Genomic DNA, 18,658 nt, shown 5'->3' on the forward strand with positions numbered 1-18,658 from the left:
GAAAAGCTACATTTTAGATCAATGTTTCGAAATTCTAAGTAGACAATCATCTTTAGAAATTCCGTTAAATATTGAAATGATTTTTAGGTGAAATTGGTCAAAATTGAAGAAAATAAGCTTAAATCAGTAATTTTTTTTTGTGGCTTGATGGGGTCCAAAATTGAAGAAAATATGCTTATTATAGCACATATGCCAAGTTTATTCTTATGTTCATGGTGCTCATGGTGTTATACCAAATTATTAAAATTCATATTCTTATCATAGTGACTTTATATAGAAGCAAACTAATAAGTCTCAAACTAAATTCTTATAATTTAATTCATGTTATGTTCCTATCGTGTCAATTTTATCAATTCTAGATCAAACCATCAATCAACCATTAGTTTGTTGTCAATGCAGAAGGCCCTCTTAGAGAACTTTGTTCACCATGTCTGTTACTTTTCAGTTTACCATGCCTCAAATGAAGTATGCAAAAGATGACTTCCATAAGCACAATACAGTTCCACATGGATACTAGACCAAAACTGTATTGAGCTAGATATGAAACAGTTTCTTAGGAAACTCAGATCGCCAAAGAAAAATCAGAAGCCTACTTCATAGATAATTTACATTATGAGTTTATGACAAAAAAAACTTTTAAGACAATGTGAAAGATACATATTTTTTTTGGTAGTCAGGATTTAAGAACATACATGTGATGCTAGTTTAATCCAGTAAAACCATTATTGTAGCAACTACCAATAACAGGTAGAAAACTGGACGAAAAATATTTTTCATCATCATTTTAACAGAGTAATCAAGCATTAGCAGCCTTCTCCACAGGTGAGGCCTCTGAGCTGCCATTTGATGATTTAGCCAGCTTTGTTTGATAGTCTTTAACAGCTGCCTTGATGGCATCCTCAGCAAGCATGCTGCAGTGTAGCTTGACTGGAGGAAGAGAGAGATGTTTTGCAATTTCCCTGCACGACAGTCAAAGAATATAATCAGAACAGTGATACTCAAAGTGAACAAGCGGATACGGAATACTCAATATAAAACACTGAGGAGGACAAAAAAAAGTTTGCTTGGCACATTACGCATACATATTGTCTACTTTAGGGAAACCGACTCCAGCAGGAAATAAAGCAACATGCTATGAAGGCAAATCTATAGCAGACCCTGGCCACTTTAACAGAAATAACTAAGAAAAAGGGTCACTAAAGAACTGTAATCAGGTAAGCGGGCAACCAACACAAAACCTTTCCTGTTGACTATAGCATGGATTCGAATTCCATAAACATGTACTGGTGAACAAAATTAACATAGTGCCCTTCTTATCTACGTATCTTACAAAAACAGTGAGAAGATGATAGCAGCAAATTGCAGTCACATGTTTCATCCTGGGCGATAAGTTAATACTAACACGACACAGCTGTAAACCCAACTAGGTATTGAATCCATTATGTTAGAGACAACATGGGTAAGAAATTATATAACAATACAAGCAGAAGTAAAGAAGTCAAGCTGTTGTTAACAATAATTCCTAAATGCTGAGGATAGCAGAGCAACAATAATAGGCACAAGCTAATATTACAGGGATGCTAGAATGATTAGAGCTACAAACCTCCGGCAATCATGTGGAGCATCCGCAACATAAGAAATTCTGAAAGACAAAAAAATTATAAGCGCAGAACTTACGTGTTCTTAATAGTCAGGACCTCCTCCATTTGCTTCCCCTTCACCCATTCAGTAGCTGAAATGAGAGACAAGCCCGGCATTAACAAATAAATACAGATGCTATCAATTCAAAACAAATTACATTAAGCCCGAAACCTAAGCAAATATTATCTGAAGCAAAAACTATGAGTTCTCTCTAACCGACATGAAATTCCAGATACCTAAATTGATTCCAGCTACCGTTCATATCATAATTCCTCAAATCAATAAATTTCTATAGCGACTCGGAACACAGAGACAGAGGTATGAGGTGACACTAACCGACGGAAGAGGATGCGATGGCGGATCCACAGCCAAAGGTCTTGAAGACGGCGTCAGTAATCTTGCCATCTTCGCCGACCTTAATCTGGAGCTTCATGACGTCACCGCAGGCGGGTGCGCCGACGAGTCCGGTGCCGACGGAGGGGTCGTTTTTGTCGAAGGAGCCGACGTTGCGGGGGTTGTCGTAGTGGTCGACCACCCTCTCGTGGTAGAGACGCGGCAGAGTCAGGGCCGCCGGCAGCTGGGCCTCGCGGGACCCTTGGAGCAGCCTCTTCGATACCAGCCTCAACATTCTTCTTTCTTCTTCGCGAAACGTTTCAGGTGATTCGATTTTGTGAAGGACAGGGTGGGGAATGGGGATAGTGATGAATATTAGGGATTGAGACGGAGAAGGGCGGTTTGGCGGGTTGGGGGTACGTGGACGGTGGAGATGGCTCCTACAGGCTTATAGAGATTCACAAATTGGACATCTATTAAAAGGAGTTCTTATTCCCATTCTTCTGGATGTCCTTTTTTTAGTATATTATTTCATTTTGTTTTTACCAAAATATATTTGTATAACTAGTACACCAAAAATAAATTTGGTGGCCCAGTACTATTTAGTCTAGTGGTATAAGTCTTTTCTTTATAATAGACTAGTTATTGTATATGAGTTGTTTATTTGATCAAAAAAATAAAATAAATAAATTTGGTGTACTCGTTATACAAATATTTTCTTTTTATTGGAGCATCAAATTTTCTAGATTGTTTTTATTTTCAAGGTAAAATATATTTGAAAAGTTTTAAGTTGAGTTTCTATTCTCTTGAATATGTTGGAAAACAATTTAAGATTTGATATATGCGTTGATTTTTGTCAAGGCACTTTTGATAGGAGTTGTACGGCAGTAAAGTATCATGGTCGAGCCCAAATTAACCGTCTCTCCTTTGTCTGAGTTACTGAATACTAGAGGGACTGAGAATCTTAGGAAGCTTGCTGTTGTGTTCCTCCCGGCAGGTCATTACTCATTTACAACAGTGAACTAGTTGTGTACGTGTTGCTTTCAATGAAGGACTTAGTGAGATGTTCGTGTCGTGGGAGCTTGAAAAGCATGAGTTTTGAAATAAGATACCCTGACAATGACAGCATATTGGTTGATGTATATGGAATAAGAGATTTGGACAAAATGTGAGTTGGGAATGATGGAAAAATGATGAATTTGGGAGAGAGGAAGCATATGGCAGAAGAAGAGTGCTATAGAGCTGGCTAGCATACTCTCTCATGTTCCCCCATTCCTTTTGGTTAATAGCAGTAGCTATTTATACACAATTCCAGCAGCTAAAAGAAATCCTGGTTGGAGGTTTCTACTGTTGGGTAAAAGAGATGGCTCAGTTAAATGCGTATACTGGATTTTGTAATGTCTTTTAGTTTGTCAGGTTTTGTCTAAAGGAGATTGTGGAACATGTTTAGCAGATTTTCTGGCGTCATTTAGGCAGGATTTGCTGTTGTGATTCAATTCTTATCGTTACACATGTGAGAGTAAATCATTGTTGTGTAAAAGAATGCTAGGTTATTTGGTTTGAGAATGAGTTATTGTGAGAGTTGTTGTTTGATAGATAAATAAGGAATGACAATTTGGGTCATCTCTTCTTCACTTACCCATATTAAGAATTAGGTTATTGGGCTTGAATTTTGGTCCTAAATCCAAAATTACCAACTAGTCTAAAGCTAATAATGGGTCTCATGCATTTCGGTTACCTTCCACACCACACCCGCCTCCAATTCATGAATGTTGCTTGAGTCCACGTGCATGGCATGATGGTTCGTGTGTAACTCACATTTATTTTTTATTGGGCTGAAACATGAATTAGGTCTACTAGCTGAATTTTTGGGCATCAACAATTTTTAATATAAATTATGTAAATGAAATTAACATTTGTAGACTTTAGACAGTGGAGTATTTCTCACTAATTTGTACATACCGAATTAGGTTCTTATTTGTACATATAGCATTTCGAACTTGGAACAGGTACGAAGAAATTAACAAAACTTCTTTACCTTTGGTCCGGTTAGAATGATGCGATTACTTTAAAAATCAAACTCAGAGGTACTTCATAAGTCATAACACACTCAACATTAAGAAGAAAAAAATATATATATAATGGACCAAAAGCTGAAGGGCATGATTCTATCCCAGACCATATAAAGAACCTTTTATCTAAATCATTCTGGGCTTTCTTATGTGCTGCACTAGGAACCCAAATGAAAACTCAAAACTCAATGATGAATGATCCGCGAACCAAACCAATTAAAAGTTTGAGACAAAAACAAATAGAAACAAATAAAACTGTAAGCAATGACTTCTCATGTAATGTGGGGTGCGAGATCAAATTTTGGACCGTCATTGAATAAAAGTTGGTGACAAATCAAAAAAGGTACATATCATATGGTTAGTAAAATCATGTTTCTCAATGAGAATACTATCTGGTATTTAATAAAGTAACTACATCTCAATCTAAGAAGCAAAGGATTTTTTTTGGGCAATTATAAAATTTTCATAATATAAATGAGTATCAATATTGTCCTTTTGAATTCTCACAGTAAACTACAATTACATTTATATGATATTATTTAATGCAGCTTTCATTTAAAAATAAAACATATGCTACTGTTCCCTGGTTAGAGTGGGGAAAAAGAAATGCATGAAATTGGTAAGGGAAAATAATGTATCTAGTGGTGGCCAATTGTACCAAATCCCAATTAGAGTGGGTATATTCAGAGTAGGACGTGAAATAGGGATGAAATAATGGTTGTGGCCCTTGGGCCACATTTCTAATAGTGTTAGCATCATTTTCATGGCTAAAGACACATTATAAGTGGTAACTTGTATCAAGTTGCTTAATTTTCAATAAATTTTTAATTTTCTCCGATATCTTAACGACTAAAAATTGATGCGCAACATGTATAAACATGTGCATATTAATTAGCCATACAGAAATTTTGTGTTTTTTTGTGTATGTTGAGGTGTTGTGTAGAAATTTATCTGAAAATAAATCATTATGCACCTTACTTAAAAAAAAAAAAAAAAAAAAACTTTTGTGATTGCAATAACATTGCCCTTCCTTTCTCACTCATAATTTGCATGCATGATTGTGATCAATATGGTCAAACTCATCTCATCAGTATCCAGATTTATTTTGTAAAGCTAGATTCAAGGTGATAAAGGACGGTGTTTATTCCCAGCTGCATGCTTCCCGCGATAAACATCGGGGCCTCTCATTTCTTGAGGTCTTCTGCTCTTTCACTTCAATGGATCATATCATCGAGTCCTGACAGATATGCTACCCACCTACAATGTAACTACACAAAACCACATCAAATCAGTCCTTTCATGTCTTTCACGCTCCTTGGCTCTATCTTCGATCAACTCATTGCTTGGGACGTAGCTTAGGTTTTGTTTGTACCCTAAGATTAATTGTTTTCAGACAATCTGAAGATTCCCAGCAGAGCTAGAATCTTGAACCATTTAAAGAGATGGTTGAATACTTGAATATAGCTGATACAACATGCGTTCATATAGGCAGGCACTCTCTGGGGGTGGATTTCGAAGGCGTGATCCAGCGGCGTAGGCAGCTACCTGCATCGAACTTATGGTAATTCGTAACTTCTCGTGTTGCATGTTCTCTGGTTATAAGGCCAGAGAAAGTACATGTACGAAAAACATCTCAAAAAAGCATTGCAAGAGAAGCAGGTATATATATGACATGTAATTGATTAACGGAACACAATCGCTAGGTAGAAAGTGGTACATATATATAATTGATCACAATGATAGCTAGATAGAAAGTGGAACATATATACACAAAGTACCTAGCTAAGCTAGAAAGTGAAATTGCCAAAACTGCATGAAAGTACTTGCATTATTGTCTGTCCATTGATTGTAGCCCATTAGGGTATCTGAGGTCATCTCGGGGGCTAAAATAGACCCTACGTTAAATTTTAGTTCCTAAAATTACTATTCATGCAAATAGTAAGGGCGATACATTTGATTATCTCCAACTCTTAAGACTAGCAAATTCGTGAGCTCTACAATGAAATTAATCACAACCTTTGATCTCTCCACATTAAATCAGATTTGTTATTTGAGCTAACAAATTCGTGGGCTCCACTCTATGGTTTGGGGGCTATACAAAGAGCTGAAGGTAGCCCAACCCTCAGCCCTATAGCCCTTCAAAATCTTTTTTTTATTTAGTCGTTTAACTTAGCCCACCCATTGAAAATAAAAATCTTGTTTTTTAAGGGCTAAATTCAGCCCTCCGTTATCATGAATACGCATGCCGATGGAAGTTGACCCGTAAATAATGATCAAATCATGATAACCTGACATTTTTGTACCAAAAGTTTGTTTTGAAAGCTCTCAAGAGAAGGATTTTTGCACATATATACGGTAGACAACCAAGGCTAGAGTTTATTTTGTCGGGAGAATTTCACAAATGGTCACTCAACTATGACTCATTCGACACTTTGGTCACTGAAGTTTTAAATATATCACTTTGGTCACTCAACTATTACACTCTCAATCATTTTAGTCACCTAATGAGTATTTTTTTTAATGAAAAAAATTAACAAAGTGACTAAAGTGATTGAGAGTGTAATAGTTGAGTGACCAAAGTGATATATTTGAAACTTCAGTGACCAAAGTGTCGAATGAGTCATAATTGAGTGATCATTTGTGAAATTTTCCCTTATTTTGTCTGTAATCCTTCTCCCTTCGATCAAGTACTTTCTGTGAGTTCTAGCTCTACGTCTCTATTAGTACCAATTAATGGACCATCCATAATTGACCAGGTCCTCATTTGCTGCACGAAATTATAGCCTATCAGCGCATAGTTATTAAGCAGTTGTTTAACTTTATTAACTTGTTGATTTGATATGTTAATTGTTAGGACAAGGATGCGCATGAAGCTCATTATGGGTTCCACAGAGGTTAAGAACCTACCTCTGACCTAAACTTCCAAAAATTAAAAATAAATGTTATCCTCTCATAAAGTTTAATATATATATATATATATATATATATATATATATATATTTCTGTATAACTAATTGTTCATTATTGTACGGCCGGGTCTCGAATATACAGGTTGCAAGTTGCAACCTTATGATCGTCAAGGGGGACCTCCAATAATCCGCCAAGTGACTTGAACTAAGTCACGCACACCTGCAGGCATACTATCGAAGAATTGACAATTTGGTAGTAGCCTCCCATGACGTAAGTTTATTATCGATCTACCCCACGATGCATGTCGGGGACAAACTGATTTAGGATTATTTAGCTAATTGGGGTTTGTCTGCTTCTTTGTTAGTTTCATAGTTTGCACTTACGTACAAAAGACAAGTCAGTTTATTAGTTTTTTTTTTTTTTCCAGCTTTTGTTTTTAAATTAATGGAGTCATAGAGAAATATGACTTTCAAGTGTTTGTATTCAATTCTAGGACGTGACATGCTAGCACCACTCATTAAACAATTAGTGCTCACAAATGAAAGCAAGCCTATAACTATGAAAAATCTATAACATAGTACATAGGCATAGTTCAACAAAAATCTAAAATCTCTCCTTGTCATCCAAGTTAAGGCGAGGAGGTTTGGCTGGGTCCAGTCTCCTGGATCCCAAATTCGAAACCCCATAGAAACAGATCCCAAAACTTTGAGCTTCAAATTTGGATTTAATTTTTGCAGCCAATTTTGTTTGGGCACACAAAAGAAATTGGACACCCTAACACAGTTGGGCCTCCAAAGTGATTTGGGCCACACGACTGATCTCGGCACCCAACCCAAACTGGGTTCTCCATTCTTTGCGCTGGTCAACGTTGCCGTCGCCACCTCCACCACCGTCGCCCATACAGGAAAGGAGCACCCAGATTGCATCGTTGCCGTTCCTTGAGATCGGATGCCTCCAATCGCAGTTATAAGGTAGTTGAAGCCTCTACCACGCCAAACCACATCCGGCATCAAGCAGATCCGTTTCACGGTCGAAACTGCCGCTGCACTTACGGGATGCCAGCCACCACGATTTCCAGTCCAGTGTGACATAATCATCGCCAGCCCTGGCAGCCCATCATCGGCCTTGAGCCGCGCTCTACTTGGTCGGATTCGACCATAATCCTGACTGAAATCCTCCCTCGTTAATTGCCTCCAACGTGAAAGTCCGGCAATTGCAAAACTGTCCCCTTCCCCATAAATTGTGGAGAGGCAATCTGGTTTGGAGCTCGTCGAATGAGATCGACGTTGGGTCACCGCGAGAGGCGGAGAAGAGTCCTCTTGGTGTTGCCGCCGACTGGCGTTGCTTTGATTCCCAGCCATGATGGCTAGGGTTTGCCAAAATGCGGAAGAGGCTGTGTCGCATCCTTTTCTGTTTGTCGATATAAACACTTATATGTGCTCATAACAAAATAATATCTTTGAAGCTCACAACCTCAATATTCAAGATTTACTTGATTTTGTAATTACCAAAATAATATTTATATGTCTAATACATACATTTTATTGTGCTCAAATGCCTTCATGTAGTAAAATAATGTACACACATCACACACTTGACTATGAAGATTTATAATGGAGAATAAACAATGTATCGGATTACCAAATAATTATTCGTCATTTAATTTTATTTCTCTACCTTAGTAGAGAGTATATGTCATTTAATTATAGTGTCCATGCCTTAATGATATTCGCTCTTTCTGACCTAGCCGCTCTAGGGTTTACTCTCTAGGTTTTCTTGAGAGCAATTTCTTTTCTGCCATGGATATGGATATCCTTAGCTGGAACTGCAGAGGAATCTGCAATACTACGACGACAAGAGCGCTGAAGGACCTTATCGCTCAGAATCGTCCACAAATCATCTTTCTTTGTGAAACAAAGATAAGTAACATCCAAGACTTTCAAGATCTGCATCGTGCCCTAGGGTTTCCCCATTCGAAGGAAGTTTTGAGTGAGGGACAGGCCGGGGGCCTTGGTTTATTTTGGACAGATGAAGTTGATCTTCATGTTTGTACGTCGTCGAGCCATCACATCGACGCTGAGGTTAGAGGCAATCCGGGAGAGCCGCGTTGGCGGCTCACAGGATTTTATGGTTATGCAAGAACCCATGAACGAGATCGATCATGGCAACTTCTGAGAGACCTAAGTGATCTTGACTCGCTGCCTTGGGTTATTATAGGTGATTTTAATGAGATTCTCAACAGTGAGGAGAAGATCAATGGACCAGTTCGATCAGAGAGTCAAATGAGGGGTTTTCGTGATGCTTTAGGGTATGGTGATCTTCTGGATCTTGGGTTTCATGGTACGAAATCTACTTGGTGGAACTCAGACACACAGCTCCGTCTAGACAGAGCGATTTGCACGCCGGCGTGGTGTGATATATATGGTTATGCAAAAGTCACTCATCTTCCACCGAGTGACTCTGATCATATACCTATATTGCTACAGGCTAGTACCATTCCTATTGCTAAGCGGCCCAAGCATTACAGATTCAAATTTGAAGCCTTTTGGTTGCAGCATAGTGAATGTGATCCCCTTGTTCAGGATGTGTGGCAGACGGATGTTGTGGGTATCCCGATGTTTAAGGCTGTTGAGAAAATCTCTCTTACGAGGGTTGCTTTAGATAAATGGCAGAAGCAAACTTTTAGGGTTCGTCAGCAGCAAATGTTAGGCATACGTGCAAGACTGGAAGAATTAATGGAGATGGCTAATGTGGAACTGGTTCAGGAAGAGAAGAAATGTCTAATGGACAGATTACATTCTCTTCTATCGCAGGAGGAAATTTTTTGGAAACAAAGATCGAAAATAACATGGCTAAAGGAGGGGGACAGAAACACGGGTTTCTTTCACCGTAAAGCGTCCAATCGAAAGAGGAAGAATGCTATTCAGGGTTTGTATGATGTTGACGGGAATTGGCGGGATGATGATATGGGTATGGAACACATTGTTACGTCTTATTTCCAAACGATGTTCACTGCTTCTGAACTTGATATGGCAGCAATGGAGACAACTTTACAAGCCATCAAGCCGTGTGTTACGAGGGAGATGAATGATCAGCTTTGTGCACAGTATTCATCTGAGGAGGTCAGATGTGCTTTGTTCCAGATGTACCCCACCAAGTCACCAGGACCTGATGGAATGCCTCCTTTGTTTTTTCAGCATTATTGGGAAACCATTGGTGGAGATATTACAGAAGCGGTGAAGTGTTTCCTTCATTCTGGACATTTACTTAAGCAGATCAACTTTACCCACATCTGTTTAATACCTAAAGTGTCTAATCCTGAGAATATGTCAGACTTGAGGCCGATTGCTCTTTGCAACGTGATTTATAAAATCTGCTCGAAAGTTATTGCAAATAGGTTGAAGGTAATTTTGCCTTCAATTATCTCTCCTTTCCAAAGCGCCTTTGTTCCGGGAAGGTTGATAACAGATAACATTCTGGTGGCAAATGAAGTTGCACATTTTGTTCATAACAAAAGAGAGGGTAATGAGGGTTTCATGGCTCTGAAACTTGATCTAAGCAAAGCTTACGATCGAATGGAGTGGACATTCTTACGTAAAGTTTTGGATAGATTCGGATTTGCACAAGTGTGGTGTGATATGGTGATGCAGTGTATCACGACGGTGAGATATTCTTTTCTAGTAAGAGGTAAGCCTCGAGGTCTTGTGATTCCAAGTAGGGGATTGAGGCAAGGTGATCCCCTATCACCTTATCTATTTCTCTTAGGGGCGGAAGGATTTTCTGCACTGCTACAACGAAAACAGGAAGCAGGTTTACTTTCTGGTATTGAGGTATGTCAGGAAGCTCCTTCCGTAAACCATTTACTGTTTGCTGATGATAGCATGCTCTACGCTCAAGCTTCTTTTGAAGAGTGTTATCAGATTCAGGAGGTGATTGAAACATATGGTAGAGCTTCGGGACAGTTGGTGAATTTTAATAAAAGTTCAGTAGTGTTCAGTAAGAATGTGTCGGCTTACATGCAGGAGGAAATTTCGAGTTATTTGGGTGTGGAGATTGTTGCTTCTCATGAAAAATATTTGGGCCTTCCTACTTATGTTGGCCGTAAAAAGACAGCGACCTTTCAATATATCAAGGACAATTTGGCAAAGAAACTGAAGAATTGGCAGGGTAAATTGTTAAGTGGTGCTGGCAAAGACATTTTAATCAGGGTAGTAGCTCAAGCTCTCCCCACTTATGCTATGAGTGTGTTCCAGCTTACGAAGAATTTTTGTGAGGATTTGGAGCAGATGTGTGCTAGATTTTGGTGGGGAAGTACGTTGGACAAACGTAAAATCCATTGGAAGTCTTGGGATTTTCTTTGCAATTCTAAGGAGGAGGGTGGCTTAGGGTTCCGGAGCTTATCAGAATTTAATAGTGCTATGCTTGCTAAGCAAGCTTGGAGAGTGGTGAATAATCCAGATTCCTTAATTGCTCGGATTTACAAGGCTAGATATTTTCCGGAGCATTCATTTTGGTCAGCTGTGCCGCATAGTTCTCCCTCTTATTCATGGCGGAGCATCTTCTCTACAAGAGATTTAATTAGTCAAGGATCTTATTGGCAAATTGGGGATGGACGCAATGTCTCTGTATGGTGTGACCCTTGGATACCAGGTTTAGCTTCTTTTAAACCTACTTCAGGTACTTCGGTGGTGGATGCAGATTTGAAGGTTAGTCACTTTATATTGTCTCCTGGTGTTTGGAATGCAAATGAGGTACGTAATAATTTTATTAATGGAGAGGCCGAGGCAATTTTGGCCATACCTTTAAGTGTGCGTGCTTTAGATGATAGATTGGCATGGAGGCTAGAAGGGAATGGTAAATTTTCAGTAAAGACTGCATACCGTTTTGCCTATAGTCACTCTCTCTCAAGGATTCCTATTCTTCTCCCTATTGTTTCGAACTTTTGGAAGAAGCTTTGGAAAACACTAGTTCCAAATTCTACTAAAGTACACATTTGGAAAATTTGTCACAACATATTACCATCATTGGCCCGTATAGCTTCTAAAGGAGTTGAACTGGAGTCTATGGTGTGTGTCCTCTGTGATAATGAGATGGAGACTACGGTGCACCTATGCAGAGACTGCTTCTTCACTAAGCGAGTGTTGCAGCCTAATGCATCTTTTACCCAGGTATGCTACTCAGATGCAGCTTTATCCCTTGATGTGGTTAATTGGTTGGATTACTGTATGAAAAACTTGTCTTCTCAAAGTTTTGGAGACCTGCTCTACTTACTTTGGGGTGTGTGGAAAGAGAGAAACAACCGAGTTTGGGATAATAAGAGGGGTCTGGCCAGTGACATGATTATCAGGTCTATGTCAGGACTGGCTGATTTCAGGTTTCACAATACCAAGACTGACTGTGATCGAAATGCAAGAGTTCAGAAGTGGAACTGTCCTCCTATTGGTTGTATTAAGATCAACTTTGATGGCTCTTTCAATCCAAGTTCTCGGAAAGGTGGAATTGGATTTGTGGTTCGTGATTTTGAAGGCAAGATGTTGGCAGGAGGTGGAAGACCTGTTGATAATTTGCTTTCACCTGAGCATGCTGAAGTACTAGCATGCAAGATGGTCTTTGACTATATTGAAGAGAGTTCTTGCTACCATGTGATCGTGGAAACGGATGCTTTGGTGTTACAACGCCAATTAACTGCTACTATTGAACCCAATTGTTCTATTTTGGGTAGAATTTATGACGACTTGGTGGAGTTTTTATCTACAAGTGGGACTGTGAAGATTGCTCATGTTAAACGCAGCGCTAACAATGCTGCACATTTAATGGCAGCCTATGCCTCAAGTGCTAGTCAGGAAGTTAGGTTCTTTTCTACTCCATCTTTCTTATCCGCTGCAATTGCAGCTGAATTAAGTACCATGTAATTCCCTTATTTCAATAAAGAGTGACCTCCTTCTTATCAAAAAAAAATGTCATTTAATTATGAGTAACCTTAATTTTATTTCTCTACCTTAGTAGTTAGTACATGTCATTTAATTTGGGGAATGAAATTCGTACTTCTTAATTTATAATCCACACTCAGTATTTATTTTTTTGGTTGAATTTCTTACAAAAAGACAAAATTTAAGTTACTAAAGACAAAGTTTAAGATACTAAAAAATGAAGAGTGTTTCTACTGGGACCTCCAAATTTGCTCACTTGACCTCACTCTATTTTGAATTATTAAATGACATATATAACCTATTATTATTTTTTTGAATTATTAAATGACATATATAACCTATTATAAAATGACTACTAAGGACAATAATTATACCAAATAAATATTATATTAATTTTTTCTAGACTTTCCAATTCAATAACATTAGATTGTATTCTTTATTATTTTCCTTATCCATTTTCATTATCCAATTTCACTACATACTCATTAAAGTATTCATATATATTTAATAAGAATTAAAACTATGATTAAGATCATGTGATAAAAAAATGTATGATATACATATTGAACTCATATTGGTGAGTATTATGACATGAATCTAAGTCTATCCATTATATTTGTAAAAAACAAAAAATGAATTGGCAATTAAAAAAAACTAAATAAATATTTAAATAATTAATCATGAGATACAGAAAATATAAAAAATAAAATAAACATTAAGAAAAAATGATTAATTTTTTTTTTTCACGGCTAAAATAGAAAAGAAAAGAAAAAACCACAGAATAGTTCATGTTATTTTCTTGTTTATTAGAAATTATGAAACTCAATATCTTGTGTTTGATTTTCTTTTATTGAAAAAGATATTTATGTTATCTGTGTTTGGACCCGAAATGAGCATTTTGGCCTGACAACGCACGTCTTGGAGAAATTGAGCCAATGTCAGTGGCTTAAGCTATATATTGTCAAAAAGTTCGAAATATATATTTAGAGGCTAAATAAAGCCTACTATGGAAGCATGAAAAATCAACTATAGCACATTTTCCTACTTCGGCTAGGAGAAACCGAGCTAAACAGAAGGAGCGGCCGCCTGACCAAATGAACTCTAAATGAGCTGAAACTCTGCAGATCCATTCTAGACAGCCCAAGGATCATTTCTTATGAAAAGTTCCAGAGCTAGTTTTGAGTGGAAGGCCTTCAAACAATCAATCCAATTTTCTGCAGAAGCAAAACTGGAAAACTGGACCTGTAAGAGGTCCAGCAGCATTTCCGGCCCAACCACATGGAAATAAATTCTGAAATTTTACCACAATAATATACATTAATGGTGGATCATTTAATATGAAGAAATCAAAGGTTGAATCTGAGTTATTAGTGGAGATAAAAATTGAAGGATAAGGGAGCAGAAAATGACTTAAACCTAACAAATTCCATTAAGTGTTTAAGTATTCAAACCTAACATTCCATTAATGTTTAAGTGCTAAAACCTAACCCATTATGAGTTGTTTAAGGCCAAATAGTGTTGCTTGGTAGCCTATATATAGAGGCTACAACAAGTAAGAAACAAGAACACAATTCAACAAACATCTCTAAGATGATCTAAGTTCTCTCTAGAGCAACCTCTCTAAGAGCAACTCCTCTCCTTCTCTTTCTTTTACCGGTGATCACACTCCTAGTCCTAGTCTTCTCAGAAGCCGACTTTCAGTGCCACCAAACCCTCTGTCAACGTACTTCGGTCCTAGTCTCCTCGGGAGCCGATTGTAGTACCACGACCACAACGGTTACGGAACCAGCCAAGCAAGGGTAACGGCCTCGCAAACCAGCCAAGCTAAAGTCACGCTTTAGCAAGTTCTCTCTACTTCCCAGTGGTTCTCGCTCTGCTTGATCTACAACATCGAGTATCGATTGTGATTTTCAAGAAGCTCAGCAAAAGTCCTCACCACGAGGCATAAAGAATCCCACGACGAGGTTGGTGCTCTCCTCGTCTACAATCGCTTGAAAGAAGTCAGGTCAAGGGATACCCCCGACGACCGCACCCGAACGGTGCTGGCACGCCCACGCAGAAAAGAGACTGTTGACCAGTGAAACAAAATTGGAGCCAAACATTTTGGCACGCCCAGTGGGACAACATCAGAAGTTTTTCTCTTGAAGCACATTCAACCACCGGGCTTCAAAACAAAATTAGAGCCAAACATTTTGGCACGCCCAGTGGGACCACACCAGAGTCTTTTTGTGTTCACCATCATTGGGATGCCAGAGGAAAATCTTTACCAAAAGAAATTCCTGAAGTCATGCCTGTTTGCTATGTGCCCATTCCCATTCAAGAGAATGCGAGCATAGAAGAGCGGCTTTATATCCTTCAAAAGAATTCTACCGCATACCATGAGAATCTGAGAAAAGCCCTCGCGGAAGACCGTCGACGGCTCGATGAGTTCACAATTTCGGTCAAGAGGCTCGAGTTGGGGGCACAACAAACACAAGGTGAATTGGAACGTCAAGAACCTGCTCGCGAAGAGGTCGTTTCTGAGACTAACTTGCCTATAGGTGGCAATCAACCTAAGGGTCTCACTGGTGAGTCACAGCCTTACACAGAGGTTGTGCATGGAGAAGACGGTCCACAAGAATGTTTTTCTGACAATGAAATTGTCTCTGAACAGATAGCTGATTTCTCCACTGATCAAGCCAAATACGTGGCTACTGATCAGATGCATGGGGGGCAAGATATGGCCCATGATTATCCCTTTGATCAAAAGAAGCAAGTTCATGATCATTTTAATTATGATCATTTTAATTGTGACTCTGCTACACGTCATCATGATCATGCAAAGGGTCAAGGGCAGGGCCCACCTTAATATCATCAATTTAGCCTTAGCCATGCTGGACGTCATGGTGGAGTTAATCAATTAAGCCATGGCCAACTTAATTATCAATCAAGTTGTGGTCTACATAAGCCAATCTGTGGCTTTATTAATCAATTCAACTTATATTTTACCGGTGAAAAAATGTTTGGCTCCAATTTTGTTGCAGCTGGTCAACAGTCTCTTTTCTGCGCGGGCGTGCCAGCACCGTTCGGGTGCGGTCGTCGGGGGTGTCCCTTGACCTGACTTCTATCAAGCGATTGTAGACGAGGAGAGCACCAACCTCGTCGTGGGATTCTTTATGCCTCATGGCGATGACTTTTACTGAGCTTCTTGAAAATCACAATCGATACTCGATGTTGTAGATCGAGCAGAGCGAGAACCACTGGGAAGTAGAGAGAACTTGCTAAAACGTGACTTTAGCTTGGCTGGTTTGCGAGGGCGTTACCCTTGCTTGGTTAGTTCCGTAACCGTTGTGGTCGTGGTACTACAATCGGCTCCCGAGGAGACTAGGACCGAAGTACGTTGACAGAGGGTTTGGTGGCACTGAAAGTCGGCTTCTAAGAAGACTGGGACTAGGAGTGTGATCACCGGTAAGAGAAAGAGAAGGAGAGGAGTTGCTCTTAGAGAGGTTGCTCTAGAGAGAACTTAGATCATCTTAGAGATGTTTTGATGAATGAATTGGTTTTTGCGAGTGTAGGAACACTAGAATTGTCCCCCATGTCTTATACGAATAAACCGTCTACGACTCATCCGAGTCCCAGACATTGGGAAAGTATTTCTTCAAGTATCTCCCATTGATAAGGTTATGATGGACATCTCCATCCAGGTCCTTGAGATGAAAAGCTCCTTTCTCTAAGATTTTATAGATGATGTACGGACCTTCCCATCTTGGAGTCCATTTGCCGCGACCATCTAATTTTTCGCCAAGCGGGAGAAATGCTTTCCAAACTAACTCTCCTTCGCTGTAACTCTTTCCCCGCGTCCGCTTGTCATAGGCGCGAGCGACTCGTTGCTTTTCCATGACCAAACTATCTAAAGCCTCCAAACGCTTTTCGCTAAGGTCTTCATGTTCCTGCCACATAGCCTGAACGTAGTCTTCTCCAATGAGATGATGTTGCTCTTGAACTCGTAATGATTGGACGTTGACTTCCAACGGCAGGACTGCATCATGGCCAAACATCAAAGCGTAAGGTGTTGTCGCGGTGGGATTCCGCTTAGAGGTGCGGTAGGCCCAAAGAGTTTCATAAAGTGTCTCATGCCACTGTCGTGGATTAGCTTCCAACATTTTCTTCAGCAAATTGATAATGATCTTGTTGCTGGCCTCTGCTTGACCGTTAGACTGAGCATAGTAAGGACTGGAATGGATGAACTGTATTCCCCATTCTCTTGCCAGTTTATCAACTTCACCACCCATGAAAGCTGCACCCCGGTCCGAAACAAAAACTTCTAGGATCCCAAATCTGCAGATGATGTTTCTGAATAGGAATTGTCGCAACGTGCCACTAGATGCTTCCTTCAAAGGTTCTGCTTCAACCCACTTTGTAAAGAAATCAGTCGCGACGATGATGAACTTGTGTTGAAGTGATGAATGTGGGTGAATCATCCCAATTAAATCCAGCGCCCATCCTCTTGCGGGCCAAGGCTGTATAATGGGCTGCATTGGAATATTAGGAACATGCTGGACTGGCCCATGAGCTTGGCAGTCCAAACAACCTTTAGCGAACGCGATACAATCCTTCAAGATACTGGGCCAAAAATATCCATGTCGTCTGAGCAACCATCGCATCTTTGGACCTGCTTGGTGGGCGCCAGAAATGCCAGAATGAACTTCGCGCATGAGTTGTTTCGCTTCGTGGCCATAAACACATCTGAAATCCACGCTATCTTCTCCTCGTCTGCGAAGTTCATCGCCTCTGAGGAAGTAGTTGAGGGCAAGATAGCGAATCCTTCTATCCGTGGTCTGATCAGGATACTTTAGATAATTGATCAAAGGGATGCGCCAATCCACGTCAATGGATTCCAGGGTCGCGACTGAGGTATCGTCTGGAGGATCTCTTCTCGCCATCCATGAAGGAAGCGTGCGACGCTCGACTTTAAGGATTCTCTCCCGCACGCCATATCTCAATGTTACCCCTGTTGCCAGCTGGGCCAACTCGTTTGCGGCAAAATTTCGCTCGCGAGGAATGTACTCAAGATGTACATTATCAAATTGGTCCAACAGTTCTAATGCCCTGTTCCAATAAGGGACCAACGTGAAGCTATTGCATCTGAACTCATTGCACAACTGATTGATAACCAAAAGAGAATCGCCAAGTATTTGTACATCTCTGATTCCCATTTCCAGTAGTACTTCTAGGCCTATGATTAAGGCCTCATATTCTGCCTGGTTGTTGGTACATTGAAACTCCAACTGGAATGAGTACGAAAAGTGATCTCCAGCTGGATTCTCTAGTGCAATTCCTGCTCCTGCTAGCGTATCCGTTCTTGACTCGTCAAAATATAACACCCAGGGCTGGAGTGAGACTGTGGCTTGATACAGTACAGCATACTCTGGCACGCACGCCAAATCTGGGCGATCTAAAGTTGTGGCAGCGACCTCTAAATCTCTAACCGCGGGGACATCCAGCATAGGGTGATGTGCCAGAAAGTCCGCGATGGCTTGCCCCTTTACTGCTTTCTGTGGGACATACTGTAGTGAGAATTCTGATAAGGCGAGCACCCACTTGCCAATACGGCCTCTCAGGATAGGTCGCGATAGCATATACTTTACTAGATCGGTTTGAGCAATGATGCAAGTAGTAAAGGACAACATGTAATGCCGCAACTTGCATGCTGAGAAGTATAATGTAAGACACAGCTTTTCCATTGGAGTGTACCTTGTTTCACAATTTGTGAGTGTCCTACTGAGGTAAAAG

The 18,658-nt window shown here is 39.8% G+C and overlaps 2 protein-coding genes across 2 annotated transcripts; both read right to left on the reverse strand.

The window, feature by feature from the left end:
• Nucleotides 1-567: 567 nt before the first annotated feature.
• LOC133746547 (uncharacterized) lies at nucleotides 568-2,340 on the reverse strand. The gene is made up of 3 exons (XM_062174713.1): nucleotides 1,978-2,340; nucleotides 1,678-1,732; nucleotides 568-959 (listed from the first exon to the last, which is right to left on the reverse strand). The coding sequence occupies exons 1-3, from the start codon at nucleotides 2,267-2,269 to the stop codon at nucleotides 797-799; spliced, it is 510 nt and encodes a 169-aa protein (XP_062030697.1). The 5' UTR covers nucleotides 2,270-2,340; the 3' UTR covers nucleotides 568-796.
• Nucleotides 2,341-17,351: 15,011 nt separating this feature from the next.
• On the reverse strand, nucleotides 17,352-18,372 carry LOC133744933 (uncharacterized). The gene is made up of 2 exons (XM_062172957.1): nucleotides 17,522-18,372; nucleotides 17,352-17,397 (listed from the first exon to the last, which is right to left on the reverse strand). Exons 1-2 carry the CDS (start codon nucleotides 18,370-18,372, stop codon nucleotides 17,352-17,354), a joined length of 897 nt encoding a protein of 298 aa, XP_062028941.1.
• Between the last annotated feature and the right edge of the window lie 286 nt (nucleotides 18,373-18,658).

This window comes from Rosa rugosa, chromosome 4, assembly GCF_958449725.1.
Source record: "Rosa rugosa chromosome 4, drRosRugo1.1, whole genome shotgun sequence".
Taxonomy (NCBI): domain Eukaryota; kingdom Viridiplantae; phylum Streptophyta; class Magnoliopsida; order Rosales; family Rosaceae; genus Rosa; species Rosa rugosa.